At 31.0% G+C, this 17865-nt stretch overlaps 1 protein-coding gene across 1 annotated transcript; it reads left to right on the top strand.

The window, feature by feature from the left end:
* Window positions 1–14159: 14159 nt before the first annotated feature.
* On the top strand, window positions 14160–17286 carry LOC112026554 (uncharacterized). Its single transcript, XM_065782076.1, has 6 exons — window positions 14160–14236; window positions 15712–15887; window positions 16557–16624; window positions 16773–16872; window positions 17026–17189; window positions 17248–17286. Exons 1-6 carry the CDS (start codon window positions 14160–14162, stop codon window positions 17284–17286), a joined length of 624 nt encoding a protein of 207 aa, XP_065638148.1.
* Window positions 17287–17865: the final 579 nt, after the last annotated feature.

Raw genomic sequence — 17865 nt, 5'->3', positions numbered from 1 at the left:
TACCCTATCTATCGAGCTAGCTATCGAAGCACGGGTTTCAGTAGTTTTTAAACCTCGATAGATGCTAGTTGTCGAGTTTTAAAACCCACCACTTTCTTACTTGATTCTTGGACAAACTTGCATGGCTTTAACACTTGAATTTGAAATTTTGTTTCTTGAAACATTAAACACACTCTAAATTTACCCAATTACAAGTAAAGTGCGTTTTGTCAAAAAATTAGCTAATTACATAAAATAGTAACACACTCTAAACATATGTCCCTATTATTGACTCACATATGTCCTAACACTATAGATCTTTGATATTCTTGAAGTTTTGCAAGTACGAAGGATATAAGAAAAAAAAATGTAATATAATTATGGATTTGTCAAAATTTGTATCTATTAAAAAAATATCGAGTGGAGTTGTAATCTTAGTTTATAACCAAGTTGATTTGTTGCTAAACTTTGTCTAAAGTTTAATCATATTGAGTTTAAAAAAATTTAAGGTGGTCACACATTTTTTTAAAGGTAAAAAAATCATAAAACCTTTAAATTATATATAATATATATATATATATATATATTTTTTTTTTCAGGTAAGGGTGGTCCTATGACCACCTGGCTTTAACATGGAGCCGCCAGTGGCTATCAGCATTGACAAAGTTTGATGCTTAATTCCACAAACCTTTTTTTTTTTTTCTTTTGGAAATTGAAAGACCTTGCCACTGCCAATGAGGCTGCCATTCTTTCCCAACAAATTTAATCACAAAGGCCTTTATGCCAACCCCACTTCACCCTCATCTTTAAACTTTGTGCCACGCCAATAGCCGCTTTGCAAAATCTATGAAGACAGTTTGTTTATGATGCTCATCATGATCTAGAACATGTCTAGAACGCATTCAAAAACAGATTAACGTAGGAAGGACAACGTACATACGCCTCTTCAAAAACAGATTAAAATCACTCCTGCTCCGCATATTTTTTGATATTTTATTCAAATTTTCAACCTTATTTATCTCTTTTTTCTTCACATATATATATATATATATATTATATCAATTATTAAAGGAATTGTAGGCTTTGGTAGAAATTCTTGTGCTGTGAGCATTATATGTGTTTAATTTAAAGTAAAGTTATTGTTCAAATGACAAATATTTTAATTTTCCTGAAATTAAAAAAAAAAAAGTATTAATGCACAAGAATTTTAAGGTTTTTGAGCTTAATTTCTTGAATACAAAAATGTTATTTGGAATTTGAATAATTTTTCGGATTTGTAATTAGTGTATAAATGAACAATTAAGAGAATGTGGTCGTTATTCTCATTAATTCTGTGAAATAATACGTTCTGTATTATTATTTTTATATAAAAGAACTAGCTCACTACAATGGCTACAACAGAAAGAATAACAGAAAATCCCGCCAACTCTAACAGCTTATCACCAAACAACACGTGGTAAAGTCTGTAACTAAAAAATAGTCTAAACGACGCTCAAGTAATTTAGTTTACAATGAAATTATTTACACGACAAGTAGCATAACAATAGCTTAGAACTAAGCAACAAAAGCACACTGACATGTTTAAAATTGCTTCAATCTTTAATATATACTTTTGTAGTGGATCAAATTTGAGTTAAGTTTATATAAAGTAATAATCAATGACTGGCTGCAATAATAATAATAATAATAATCATTGACGAAGATTTTAAGCTTTATTTTTATATTAATTTATTTTTCTTTTCTAATGTTCTCTACAACTTTATAATGAATATTTTAAATTCAATATATCAATTTCTTTTACTTTTCTTCTGTCTCTTTTGCTTTTTTTCTGATCTGGTGTTGGCGTGTTGCGGGCCACATACAAGAGCTAGATTCGCCAAATACAGAAATTATGTTCACCAATGCCTAGGAATTATGGAATGCAAGAAATGAAAGACTATTAGAGGTGGTAACAGGAACATGGCATGCAAAACTGGCTACCTTCTAATAGGGATTGCTATAAATGTGACTGGGAAGTACCACACAGCAACTAGCAGAGGTGGCTTAGGCTCCTTCATATGCGATCACCATGTAAGGGGAAGCACTGCACTTAGTACTATTATCCCTTCAGGTGGCAACAATATCTGCAGATTGTGGCTTGGGCTGTTTATCAATTGCAAGTGAGATGGGTCTGCTGTCTGCATTGGATGGTGAATTGGTGATTGCAAGGAACTTTTCATGCTGACATTTGCACAATGGTCTATTTAACTAGACTGCACGGTTCCATTGAACAATCTGATTTACAGATTGTAGTAGTAGCAATACCTATAAAAAAAAGGTAATAATAATATATTTATCATTTTGATTCCAAAAAATCTAAGTGATTAATTTACTATACATCACTTAGAACACTAACGATATTCAGATATCATATAGTTACTAATGAAATTTACCATTTATGATCCTATTTCATTTTATTGATCCTCGAATTTTGTATACAAGTAATAATCAAAGAAATTTTCATCTAAAATAAGTCGGACTTTTGGCAAAAGAACTTTAAAGTTAGTGGAACTAGAAGTTTTATCATACATATTTTTGGCATGAATTTCAAACGAAACAAAACAACGTGCAAATTGTGAACAAAACCACTAAAATAGATAATAAACAGAATAACTAGAACACCACTTCATTTCCCCTAAACATCACAACATTATGCACTCACTGCTTTTTTTTTTTTTTTTTTTTTGAGAAAGATGAACTTCGTGTTTGAGGGAATTTTGAAATTAGGTTAATCTACCAATAGTGACTCTAATGAATTTAGGAGAGGCCATTACTACCTAACATCAAAAAAATTTGCCCATATCCATGACACGTTCATAGAATGCAGTCTTAACATATAATCTCAATTTTGGTCCTAAAATAATCACAATTTTGATTAATAATTACTTCACATTTTCACTGTAAAGCACATGACCTTTGGAACTAGTCATACTAAACTTTTCATTAGCTAGCTAAAACAATTTTACAATATCAAACAAACCCTTTGTATATGATAGGAAACTCCAATGTCACCTATTCCATCAAAAGAATGTTGAATTGTTCATATTTCACACTAGTATTGATTAGGAAAGATTCTGGGCCAGAGCATCACACATTTTCAATTAACTTGGATGACAATTTCCACAATATATTATCTGATGGGAAAAAAGCTAGAGTATATAAACGTTAGTGTGCATGGGAAGAATTGTTTTTCCTAGATAAATCTTTTCTAAGCAAGTTGCATTGAGCATGAGGAAGCCTTCCAAGATACAAACACTTATAAGAAAATACTTGTGTCAAAATATTTGGACACTCGCATATTCATGAACTTTTGATTTTCTTCCTGGTAAAATTAACATTGTGTTCCAGCATTTTAAAGCTAAATAATCCATTATGGTTGACCCCTTAATGCAATAAATTTGTTTTGCAATTGCAGGTTAAAATCAAGAAATTCAGCCCATTGATCAGTTAAGTTAATGATAATTTACTTTTGGAGCTTTAAAATTAGTTCAATCCAGCATAATTGTAATTTCAATAATGAGTATTTGCCTCCCCTTTTTCTTTGCTACATTTTAGTAAGATCCATCTAAACTCCACACAATATACTATTATTATTATTATTTATTATGTAATTTTAGCATACTATATGTTCTAAAGTTCCAGGTAGTGATATCACACCTTAAACATTGTTGCTAAACATTCATTATCACTACCTTAAACGTTGTTGCTAAACAATCATTGTAGTAATAGCCAGAGATTTAAGTCACAATGGGACATATTCTGTTTTAAAGATTGTTGAATATTTGAATGACAAATCAAATTTCCCTCTAAAATACGCTGCAAGTTTCACAAGTTTGAAAATTTGGATGCATCCAAAATTTCAAATATGAACCTAATGGACAATCCATCTACAAGACTTACAGAGTCAATCCATAATTTAAAAATCTAGTTGTGCTCTCTTTGGGGTATAATTTAATTTCAGGTCCAATTCCGTGGTCTACAGGGAATCTTTTGTTTTTGAGATCCTTGAACCTTGAGACTAATCAAATTAACAGAACTCTCCCTCAATGTTTTGGATAGCTATCCAAATTAGAGTATCTAAATATTGATTCAAATATATTGGAGGGTGTAGTATCTAAAGTCCATTTTGCCAATTTAATGAGACTAACAACACTTGTTGCATCTCGAAATCGGCTGACTTTAAAATTAAGTGACACATGGGTCCCGCCTTTTCAGTTGAACGCTTTATATTTGAGATCATGGAAATTGGGGCCAAAATTTCCTTTATGGTTTTGTTCACAAAAGCATCTTGAGTTTTTGGATATATCTAACACAAGGATTTCAGATGTGATTCCTTGTTTGTTTTGGAACTTGTCTTCTTAGTTTACTTATCTGAATTTCTCTCACAATCACATTCATGGAAATATTCCATATCCCAATGCTTTTGTCCATATCATCAGTGATTGATATGAGTTCAAATCAATTCATAGGTTCATTACCTTATATATCCCTTAATGTGAGTTTTCTTGATCTTTCTAACAATAAATTGTCTGGATCTATTTCTCACCTTTTGTGTTACAAGATGAATGACGTCAAACATATGAAATTTCTCAATGTTAGAAAAAATCTCTAATCAGGAGAAATAAGTGATTGTTGGAAGATGTGGCAAAGTTTGTTTGCCTTAAATTTGGGAAACTACAATTTTACCGGTAGTATCCCAATATCCATTGGTTCTTTGGTTGCTCTTTCATATTTGCACCTACACAACAACAAATTCTCTGGAAAAATACCACTATCTTTGAAAATTTGTGAACAGTTGGTGACCATTGATATTGCTAAGAACAAGTTTGTTGGAAGCATACCTTCATGGATGGAATATAATTTGTCAAAGTTGGTGATTCTCAACCTTCACTCAAATAATTTTCACGGTTACATTCCGAAAGAATTGTGCCTTCTAACTTCACTTCAAATCTTGGACCTTTCAAAAATAGGCTATTTGGAAGCATACCTAAATGTGTTTACAATTTTATTTCTATGACCCAAGCCACATATCACAACTCAGAGTATTCCTTTCTTTTATATTAGCAATCACTAGGATATAATTCTATACCTTTCGAAAGTGAATTGCTTGTGATTAAGGGAAAAGTTCTTGAGTACTTCACCACTCTTCAAATGGTAAAAATTATAAATTTTTCCAAGAACAATTTATCTAAAGAGATCCCCAGAGAAGTGACTAGTCTCACAGGATTACAATCATTGAATTTGTCATTTAATATCTTGACTGGAAGGATTCCTGAGAATATAGGTGATATGAGATCATTAGAATCTATTGATTTATCAGTAAACCAACTTTCAGGTCAAGTTCCAAAAAGTATGTCAAGTTTGACATTTTTAAGTCACTTAAACTTGTCAAACAACAATTTAACTGGGAGAATTCCTTTAAGCACTTAGCTACAAAGCCTCAATTTGTCCAGTTTTTTTGGAAACAAACTTTGTGGACTTCTACTTATTGAGAACTGTACTATAAAGGATGTAAAACCCATCTCTGAAAACAAATGGAGCAAGCATTTTCATCCACTTAAGCTGGATTGGTTTTATGTGAGTATGGCACTTGGATTTGTGGTTGGGTTTTGGGTTGTATTGGGTCCCTTACTATTGTACAAGCAGTGGAGAATCATGTACTTTCAATTCCTTAATCACCTAGGGTACAAGCTTTGGAGTGTTGTGGCACAAACTTGGTAGTAGTGTAACTAAATGTTGCAAGTTTCATAATATTTAGTGCAAAAGTTTTATAAACTGTATGGATTACAACGTAAAATCACTTTTCAATTAATAAAAGAAATTTATCACTTAAAACAATGTACAATTCGTTCAGGTAAATAATTTTTAAAAAACAGAGAAGTATAAAATTGCTTTTCTCTAACCCTCTCATGGGTCTCCATTTTGGGGGCAATGAGTCAACGGTTGTGGAGATCGAGCAAAAGCAGTTTGTAGAGAAGTGTTTCTTTGTCTCTAAGTATGGTATTTTTTTTTCCCCACTTTGTTATAGGTATGGTTCCAAATTTCCAATAGGTAAATTTTGTGAATAAACCTGTGAATTTTTATCATTTGTTTTTTGCTTTCATGCTTTTATTGGCTCTTTAGATTGCTACTTGTTATTGTGATTGATAAAGCCCACAAGTTGTTCATTGGATTTGGTAATTTCGATTTTTGTCCTATGGTTATATTTTGAACTTTTACACTTTGTAACTTTACGAATGAAACCGTATCTCCCTGTGTTCAATGGTGATGGGTGAGATCCATTTGCAAGCATGGACTGCTATTTGGGCCTCCCAATTTGTGTTTATATTTATTCTGCTTTATGACCTATGATAACTTCCACCAGTTTTATTGATTCTATGGATTTTGTTTTATTGTTTGGGCCATAGTGGACATTTGCTTGCATTTCCCCTTTTAATATTTTTGGGCCCGTTTGGCCAATATTTTTGGTTCAGGCTTTGTATAAAAGGTTGTGTAAAAACGGTAAATTTATCAATAACTTTCTCCTAATCAATCAGAGTAATTTTGACTGGATGCCTCTCGTAGACTCCCACTCCTATCTTTATATATTTACGCCTTTGGTCCTATACACAACAACATGCACCAAGAGAAGACTAGTTATGTTTTCTTAATGATTGACTTCTCCTCCAAAATTTATTTTAATTAGGGATTACGATTCCAATTGATTATTTCTTGAATGAATATTTTCTGACAGACTGAGTTTATAAGGGAAGGTAGTGTAAATTACATAATTGGTCCTAAAATTTTCAAAATAAAAATTTCATTTTGATTATTTTCTACCTAATCTACCAATTGGATTTATTTGCTTTGCTATTAATATACTCAATCGAAGCTTTAAAATAAGTGGGATTGAAAGTGTGATCAGTATTTGGATGAATTTAAAAATGAACAAAAAATTATTGTAAAATGTTATAAGATTTTTTATTTATTAATGTGCATAAGACCGCTAAAATAACTTTGGCAAAAATGCAAAAACGCCTGTCCAACTTTGGGTCACTTTCACACAAACTCTGGTAGTTCCAATTTGATGTTATTTTACTCAACTGGTTTAATGAAATTTTCAACCAAAAAAAAAAAAACCATGGATACAAACAAAATGCAGTTCTATGGAGGGTTTTTTTTTTGAAACTTGTCCATGGTTTGTGTTTAAATTATAGGTAAATGAGCCTAATATTTTCTGTTCAAATAACACATATTTTAATTTTTCTTCAAAAATTATCAAAAGAAAATAGTATGCACGCACAAGAATTTATAGGTTTTTAGCTTTTCTTGAATTCAAAAATGTTATTTGGAATTCAAATAAATTTTTCTAATTTTAATTAGTGTACGCTTTGTTGTGGATCAAATTTTAAGTTTATAAGTAGTAATAATAATCAATGACGAAAACTTTTAGATTTATTTGTATATTAATTTATTTTTCTTTCTCAGTGTTTTATGCAATTTATAATGAAGATTTTAAATTCAAGATATCATTCTCTTTTACTTTTCATTATCCCCTTGGCATCTTCACTGACGTAAATCGTTTTTTTTTTTTTTAATTAAATTTTTTGTTGTAGGAAAATTACCAGCTAGTCAATAGTACAAATCTTTGGCTTGAGTTTACCTAAAAAAATCAAGGAAGTCAATACCGCATCGAAAGCTGTACCGGTTTAGCCAGCGGTATGATATATTTCGGGTACTAGTCAATATCAGTATACCGTTTCGGATTTACCGTTATTTTTTACTATTTTATACAATATACAAAGTTATAATGATATTTTTTGATAAACATTTAGTTATAATGATTATTTTATTGGTATTTTTAATGTATTATATAATACTTTAGAATAAATAAAGAGAGGTTTTTTTTTTTGAGAAAAAAAAAAGTAAATAAAGAATACTCTTCAATAAATTAGATAGAAAACTATCTACTTTCTACTTTAAAATCTGAATCAACAAAAATAAAAATATAAAATTCTTAACTCATTAAAATCAAATGTCTTCTCACTGTCACATCAGCTAGTTCAAGTTTCAGCATTGGGTGTTTTAAATTAAAGATAATTTAAATAAATAATGAAAGCTTGTGAAACCTTGTTAACTACCTTATTGCCCACATGGCAAAACGGACGGGTCGGGTCGGGTTCGGGTCGGGTCAATCGGGTTGCGGGTCAAAACGGGTCACGGGTCAAAACGAGTCATTTTTAAACGGGTCAAACGGGTCGTGGGTCAAACGGGTCGCGGGACGAGTCAAGTTGACCTGTATTTTTCAAACAAGTTTTTTTTTTTTGGAAATAGATGCAATTTGTCAATTGTTTCTAAGTTCCTTAACTGTGATTAGATTTTCATTGGTGATACTATTACTACTTACCAATTACCACTAAACACTTGATACTTAAATTTGGTGCAACTCTTATTCCAGCTTTCTAGAAGCTAATCTTGGTATAATTTTTGATATGTTTAAAGTAGGAAGAGAAAATGAAGGTGGCAAGTAAAGAATGACAAATTATAATGGAGTACATAACATATTAAGTGAAGAAGAATAAGTAAATATCTTATAAGAATTACATCTCAATCTCAATCTACTCAACGTTGGTAGACGTGAAAAAACGGGCGGGTCGGGTCAGGTTCGGGTCGGGTCAATCGGGTCACGGGTCAAAACGGGTCATTTTTAAACGGGTCAAACGGGTCACGGGTCAAACGGGTCTGACCTGTTTTGCCATGTCTAATTGCCCTCTTGACCCAACGCCCCAGCTGTCCTCATATCACCACTAGCCAACTCATTTCCCTCTTGACCCAACTCAATGACTCCGTTGTGGAAAAATTGAAACTTTTATATCAATCATTTCGTCAGCTCAATGACTCCGTTGAAACCAAAAAAAAAAAAAAAAGTAAAATATAATATAGATTTTTTTTTTCATCTTCTCTACCTTATCTCCTTCTTCCCTGTCATGAAACACACAAAAACTCCTATTTGCCAAGAACCCAATTAGCTTTATTCCATTCAGGAAATTGAGACATCAGTTACCTATATTTGCACCGAAACTTTGTTAAGAAATCAATATTGTCACATGTTTTAACCATGTTTCGTGCTTGGGCAATTGAAGGTGATAATGTGTAGTCCTTGAAATGACTCATTTTAATTTTAAAAAAAAAGTTTTCTTATGAAAATTTAATTTAAGATGATAATGTGAAGTAACATTACTACAAGTTTCGAGCTTGGGCAACTGAAGGGGTCTTTTTGTATTTTGCCCAAACTCCAAACAACTAATTAATAAGCAAACTTCATAAAATGAGGAGGAGAGATAGTTTTCTATCTAATTTATTTATTGAATTTAAAAAAGCTATATATTGATTGAATTTAATGTTAGTGTGCAACTAATCATATATACTAGAGTTTTTAATTAGTACCTACAGCAATTTCACAACATCAAAAACAAGTGCCATTGTATACGGTGTTAAATTTCATCATCTCTTATTACATCAAATGAGTGTTTAATTTTTCATCCACACAAAATATTGAATAGTAAAGCTTTTGGGCTAGTGTCTACTACAACTCTTAAGCATATGTTGGACTTGGATGACAATTTCGACAACTAATCATTATGAAATGTAGAAAAAATTTGGAGCGTACACAATGGAAATTTCATCCAGTAATAATACATTAATAGTATAATACCCAGCCACTTTGTTGGGTTAGTGAGAGACTTATTCCAATTCAATGATCCTTGAAATTTTCGTCTAAAATAAGTCAAACTTTTGGCAGGGAAGAAAATTGATATCTAGACAAATCATGCTACAAGGCCGACCAAAATATGCCAAAAGTCCAGCTTATTTTAGACTAAAATTTCATTGATTATTACTTGTACATAAAATTCAAGGATTTTTGAATTGGAATAGGTCCCTCACTAACCCAAAAAAAGTGACTGGTATTAAACTATTAATGTATTACTAGGATAAAATTTCCATTGTGTACACTCCAAATTTTTTTGCATTTCATAATAATTAGTTGTGGAAATTGTACATCCAAGTCCAACATATGCTTGAGAGTTGTAGTTAAGACCATGGCCTAGAAGCTTTACTATTCAATACTTTGTGTGGATGAAAAATTAAACACTCATTTGATGTAATAGGAGATAATGGAATTTGACACCGTATACAATGGCATTTGTTCTTGATGTTGTAAAATTGTTGTAGGTAATAAAAACTCTAGTATATATTAGTTGCGCACTGACGTTAAATTCAATCGATATATAGCTTTTTTCTCCATATAATAATATGTTATGGAAAGTGCAATCCATGTCAAGTCAAAACGTGTTAGGCCCTGGCCACGATCTTTGCTAATCAAAATTTGTCCGAAGATTTCAACATTCATTTGATGAAATGAAAGACATTGGCATTTTTTACAGTATACACTAGGTTTGTTTTTTTGATGTTGTGAAGTTCCTCTAGTTGGTTACTAGAAAGTCATGTGCTTTATGTGTGAAGAGGTGAAGCGATTATTAACCAAAATTGTGATTATTATTAAAAATGCCTTTTATTATTATTTTTTATTCATTTTTTATAATTTAATATTTAAAGAAATGGGGAGATTTGAACCCTACATTTTTACTTTCTAATGAAAATATCTGAGATATCAGATTATCATCTTCAATTGCCCAAGCACGAAACTAGTAGTAATGTGATGCATGCCATGATGAGTGAAATCCATCAATGATCAAACGCCATTTTTTTTCATCACTTTCTTTAGATATATCCCTTTTACTCTTATCATATGACTTACTTATGCCTTGTTTAAGAAGAAGTCATCTGTGAACAAAAAGAAGATTAGGCTGTTGAAGATGATATTAATTTCTTAACAAAGTTTTGGTGCATATATAGGTAACTGATGTCTCAGTTTCCTGAATGGATTAAAGCTAATTGGGTTCTTGGCAGACAGGAGCTTTTGGTGTGTTTCATGAGAGGAAAGAAGGAAATAAAATAGAGAAAGGAAGAAGATGAAGAAAAAAAAAATCTATATTATATTTTACTTTTTTTTTTTTTTTTTTTTTTGTTACGAGTCATTGTACTTTTTTTTTTCCCAGTCATTGAGCGGACGAAATAATCAATATGATAAATTCACTTATCCTATGGGTTAAAAAATTAAATTGAAACAACCGGAGTATGTGTGAAAGTGACCCTAAGTTGGAGGGTCTTTTGCATTTTGTCATAGTTTACTCACATAAAACATGGTTAAAACATTTGACAATATTTTTTGTTCTTTTTCAAGTCAACAATTTTTTTTAGTAAACTCAAGCCAACAATTTGTACTATTGACTTGCTGGTAATTTTCCTACAACAAAACAATTTTGTATGAAAACGATTTAGGTCTGTCAAAATGCTAAGGGAATAAAGAAAAGTAAAAAAGAGATTGATATCTTGAATTTAAAACAATTTTGTGTGAAAGCATGCACTACACTTTGATCAAGCGTGTGTTTGCCCTTTGCGCCTAGGCTCCAAGAGGCCTTTGTGCTTAAGTGCGACCCTTGCTTTTACCAACACTAGAATAGACTATTTATATCATTAGTAAGCTACAAATAATAATTTTATATCATATGAACCTTGATAGACTTATACAATCCAGTTTCAAATCTATATAAAAATATTTTTAGACAAATATACATATAAAAAATATAATATTATATATAGTTAATCGAACTCTCATGTTCACGAACATATTATTTTGTTTGATCTTGGCTTGTTATATATATATATATATATATATATATATAAATATAAGGCTATTACAATTGTATTCATCCTTATAAGAATTTAAACATAGATGAAATTTTCATTACTTTTTGACAATTCTTTTTTTCTTTAATTCCTATATAATTTCTTGTTTTGTGTTGGTTTAAAATTTAAATGGATTTTTTTTTCTCAAGCTTTNAGGGAAGAAAATTGATATCTAGACAAATTAAGCTATAAGGCCGACCAAAATGAACTATATTCTTAATTTCTTATCTCGATTTGTTCCATGTATAGGACTTATAGTCAATGCTTGGAGTTTAAGAGTTGAACATCTCATCTAAAGTCCATGCTCTAAAGCTTCAGGAAAAAAAAAAATCCATTTAATTTTTAAACCAATACAAAACAAGAAATTATAAAGGAAATTAAAGAAAAAATAATTGTCAAAAATAACAAAATTTTAATTTATGCTTAAATTCCTATAAGGATGAACACAATTGCAATAGCCTTTTTTAGAAAAAAAAAATAAAGATAAAAAAAAAAAAAAAACCCATGCTTATTTTGTATGCATGATAAAACATGTTATTAATATCAGGCGTAACTATTGCTCTTACCCCCCACATTCTACAAACACTAATACTTGTGGAGTAATTATCGCACCAAGAGTGTGCGGTAGTATACTTTTTGAACTATTAGTATAAAATAGGTTTCACTCTATTTAATAATTTTAATTCAATAACAAAGTGTGTGATAACTAGTTTGTGGTCTGGAAAAAAAAAAGAAAAAAAAAAGAAAAAGAAGAGAGAGAGATAGAAAATGGATGGTAATTTCCATTTCATCACAGCAATTTTCACTTTTCAGAGTTTAAAACTTTTTCCTTATCCTTTTCTTGTTTTCACCAAACGCAAAAATCATTGGTGAAAATCCCTTCATGGCAAGCTCTGATATATCTAACATAAGCTGAAACAAACAATCAAGCCTATGTGCATTTTTAAGTTGATATCATGAGAAAGCTTTTGGTGCTAATTCAAAGCAATATACCACACATTAAATTGCTGGTTGAGAACGTACAGCACAGCGGGATATTGACCGTTTTTTCCTCCTAATGGGACCATGGGGCAGCCAAATTTCTCTCCAAAACATTTTCATAGGAAAAGTTTGGTCTATTTTCTTTGGTAGTCTCAATTAACTTTGCTCGTTTTTCCTTGAGAAATTTCATGGGGATTACGAGACTTTGCCTTGTAAAAACCCTTTAAAACATAATAATTCTGATTTGATGCCTCTCCTAGACTCCCATTCCTGACCCCACATTTAGTCCAAAACAAAACGAAATGCACCAAGAGAGGACTTACTGGTTAGATATAAGATGACTGACTTCTCCTCCAAAATTTATATTAATCTGGGATTACTATTATCCCAATTAATTTAAATATTCTATATTAATGATCCTTGAATATTTTAAATTTTTTTTTGATAAAGTAATGAATGATGATGACAAATCAAAGCTCCGTGTAAAATGAGTAGCACTGCACTTTTCTCAAGTTAGAAAATTGATATATGAATCCAAAAATGAAACTATTAATATCCTACAAAATTGTCGCATCTACAAGACTTACAAAGTCAATGCTTTATGCCAAATCTCTAATGTGCGGTACAAATCTACAGCATTAAAAACTGATTAAGCTCAAGTCATCAAACAGAAATTCCCGTCAACTCTAACAGCCTATCACCAAGCAACACGTGGTAAAGTCGTAACTAATAAATAGTCTAAACGATGCTTAATTTAGTTTACAGCGAAATAAAGTACACGACAAGTAGCATAACAATAGCTTAGAACTAAGCAACAAAAGCACACTTGGATGTGTAATTGCTTCAATCTTTAATATATACTTTGTTGTGGATCAAAATTTCAGTTAAGCTTATATACAGTAATAATTAATCAATGACTGGTTGCAAAAAAAAAAAAATAATAATAATAATAATCATTGATGATTTTTATACAACATTACACGTATTTTCATACATTTTTTCACTCACACTTCTTTTCACAAATATTTTAAAACAACAATTTTCAGTTTTTAATCACATGTACCAAATGGGCTCCATTTGAAAGTAACCTGCTTCCTGCTTTCTGTCTCTAGCGATTTCGCATGTAAGAATCAATGATTGAGGGAATATAAGTTCAGGGAAACAACAAATGCTTCAAAGCCTTAGCTTTAATCTTTTCAATTATGAATTTTGTTTTTCTTTTCACTTTCACTGTCTCAAATTCTCGATGTCGTTTCTTGGGAACGTTCTTGATGTAAAATTATCTTATTATATTTCATAGGTTGCTTGCCTTAGTTTACGTAATGCATGTTTTTTTCACGTTGTTGTTGAAGTGTAGGCTGAATTTTATGATGAATATACGTTGCTGTTTCTTTCAAAGGAACTTCTCTGCTTCCTCTCTGTTCCCGCTACAACTTCCATCTCCAATGTATGACACTAGTTTTTATATACAATTTTTACAACATGTACAGCATTCACATTAGTTTTTGTATGATAGAAAAAGATAGAGGTAGAATTTACATAATTTTGCCTAAAAATGACCCACATCAATGTGTATAATTGTGTAAATTTATAAGTTTATTATAGTAACCATGTAAATTTGCATTGATACTGATCATTTTGAATTTATTTATTTATTATTTCTTTACGTATGTTGAGCATAAAAAAAGTGAGTGAATGGTGGTTGTTGTGTGTGAAAAAAGAGAAAAAATTAAAAAAAAAATTAAGAAAAATTGATATTTTAATGAAATGTAGGGTAAAATGGATAATCTAATATAAGATATTTTGAAAGATATGTAAAATAGAAAAAGTAGGTTTTCATACTAAAATAGACATGAATTTTTACATGGACTGATGTAAATGGCAATGCTCTTACATAGTTACAAAATTTGTAAGTTTTTAGTACTAAAATTGTTAGTATATTTAACATTTTCCTTATATATATGGACAAAATTGGGAAATGTCCCGTTTGGGTAAAAATAGCAGCATAATGCCCTTTTCTCCAAACTATATAGGGAAATGCCCCTCTTTTATAACTCGATTTTCTCAAAATCGAGTTAGGCCCTATAGCGGCGTTTTTTAGGAGCCTATAGTAACGTTTTGAGAACCTATAGTGGCGTTTTTTAACTCGATTTATAAGAAATCGAGTTATAGGTAAAAAAAATTAAAAAAATTGCCTATAACTCGATTTTATGGAAATCGAGTTACAAAACCTCACTATAGATCCTGAAAATGTCACTATAGGTCCTTAAAAACGCCGCTATAGGGCTCCAGAAATTTTTTTTTTATAACTCGATTTTGAGAAAATCGAGTTACAAAAGAGGGGCATTTCCCTATATAGTTTGGAGAAAAGGGCATTATGCTATTATTTTTACCCAAATGGGGCATTTCCCAATTTTGTCCAAGCAATATTGATGAAATTTCCAATGCTACTTATTTTAAAGTTCCATTTGGATGTAATAATAGCGTAATCAACTAAATTCAATCGGTTGATTAGGACAATACTTCATTTTTTTGAGTAACCTCACTAAAATTAGTAACAAACCAACAAATCAACTAATTAAGTTGTTGTTATCCAAAAAAAAAAAAAAAAAAAATTTGAGTTGTAACGTATAACTTATGTGTCTAGCTTATTTTGATTAGTAGTTGATGAATAATAATAGGAATTTATTGTGTTAATTCATTGGGCAGTTTAATGTGGGGCACTTTGAGATCCATTCCCTGCCTACAAACTACAAAGTATCTCATGATATTAGCTTAAAAATGAATATTGGCTTGATTGTTTGTTTCATCCCATGTTTGAAATATCAGAGGTAGTCATGAAGGATCTCACCATGATTTTTGCATTTTTCGAGGAAAAAAAAAAGATAAAAGTTTTNGAGTTTTTCTATTTTGGGTTTGCAGGGAAACCCATTTATGGTATATAATAGCTAATGAGGTGAAGAGGACAAGCCTTCTTAATCAATATTTGGAACTTCTGTCACCATGTGAGAAAGAAAATGTGTTTCGCATATGTGGTAATCAGCCCCAGAAAAGAGCCCTGCTAGCCTGTGCATTGGTTCGGACTACCATTGCAAGATGTAGGTCCTTTTTTTAGCTTAATGCTTTCTCTTATTCATTCTTCTTATTATTTTTCACTTGCTTTGTTAGAATAATTGTTTATTATTCAACTGTACGTAAAACTTTACAAGGTAGGCTTATTTATGGGCTCACTATGCATGCAGTACAAGTAACAAGAGTGCTGTACCAATAATGGGCATGGGCCTACAAATTCTTTCTTTTAGATTGCACTGTTGAGGTGAAATGTGGCGAGTTAGCAAAGAGGTTCTTCTTCTTCTTCTTTTTGGGAGTTCAAAATGACATAGTGAAGTGGTTCTTCTTAGTTATATGTAGATTGTGTAGTCTATGGTTTTGATGTATTTTTGTTGTGGCAATCTAAATTTTTTTTATTTCACTCACGGTGTAGATTAGTAGTATTGAGGGGCACTTTTTGTTAGTCTAATGAAGTACAAAGTAGATAGTAACAAAGGTTTTTTTTTTTAAATAAAAAATTTTAAGTGTCAAGTTGCTGTATTAAGTTATGTATACATGTATGCAGAAAGTATTTTTGGTTATTAAATGCTATCAACATCCTTTTATTTGAATACTTGAATATTTATTTTTGACATAGGAAATGTTCTGATTTCCAATTTTTAGAAATGTTGTACAGAGAGGTTGGTGTATATCTAAACAATTTTGTTTATTACCAGATCAGACAAATTTTCAAGTCGATCCAAGATCCTTGAAGTTTAAGAAGAATATCTATGGTAAATCTGAGGTGAGTTTGTTTTCTGGCCGTTGATGTGTAATAAAACTTGTTTCCTTCTTTTTCATGGACCTTGCTCGCTGTTTCTTATCATCGTATCTCATTAAGTTCATTTTGTTTTTCAAATTTGTGTAAGATTTATGATAGCATGTGTGAATAGGTAGAGTGGCAAGATGTTGATGACTCACACCTACCAACATTGCATTTCAACATATCACTTACCTCTTCTTTAATAGCCTGTGGAGTGACTCTGAATTCACCAATAAGTATTCTGTATATTCATGGACCACATGTACCTTCTGCATGTGTGATCATTAGGTTCTCTTTTGATTTTGTTTTATCTATTTATTGATCCGTCTGTTGCGTTGAAGAAACACTGACGTTAGGCTAATATGATTCACTTCTCTTATTGTAGATTGGTATTGATGTGGAAGAGAAGCAATGGAAGTTAAAGAATAACGTCTTAGCATTTGCTCGAGGGTACTTTACTCCTTATGAAGTGGAACTTTTAGCTGCTATTCCAGACCCTGAATTTCAGCGTCAGGAGTTTCTAAAATTATGGTTATGGACTCTCAATGTGAGTTAGGTTGTGTGAATATTGATTTACATCAATTACTTTCAGTTCATTGTTATAGTTGGATGAAAATCTGATAAATCCTGATAGAGTTTCTTGATAAGTTCTGCTGCAAATGCATGGGATGTTGTAAAGTTTGGTAGCATACAATTTTGTCTACATTGCAATAAGACAATATACTTATTCCATCTTCAAGCAGTAATTCTAGTAGAAAATTTTTAACTTGTTAGAAAGTTTTACCATAGACAGTTCAATGTTGGACACTCAGCAGAAGTTTCAACTTTAAAGAAACTAGATGGACTACCCATATCAATCAATATATACATACATACACATATATATATATATATATAAAAGCAAAGATCTCATGTGGGAGAACATGAGATTCTACTAAATGGCACATTAGTTGAGCATCTCTCATTTAAGCTTTCATCTCATCAAAGTTTACATTTAGTTCATTGAATGTGTCAATGAAGTGAATACACATTAATTATTTATAAGTATGAACTAATTATATATATGTAAGTGATATATATATATATATATATTATATATATGGTTTTAAAAAAAAATATATATAGAGAAAGAAACATCACGTGAGAGACCATGCAATTCTGTCATGTGGCACTTTGTAAGAGTAATTTTTCATTTAGCTTTACAACCAACTTTTTATATAATC

The sequence above is a fragment of the Quercus suber genome, unplaced genomic scaffold, assembly GCF_002906115.3.
Source record: "Quercus suber isolate HL8 unplaced genomic scaffold, Cork oak 2.0 scaffold_288, whole genome shotgun sequence".
NCBI classification, from domain to species: domain Eukaryota; kingdom Viridiplantae; phylum Streptophyta; class Magnoliopsida; order Fagales; family Fagaceae; genus Quercus; species Quercus suber.
The sequence above is the reverse complement of the archived record's forward strand: the minus strand, read 5'-3'. Positions and strand labels throughout refer to the sequence as shown.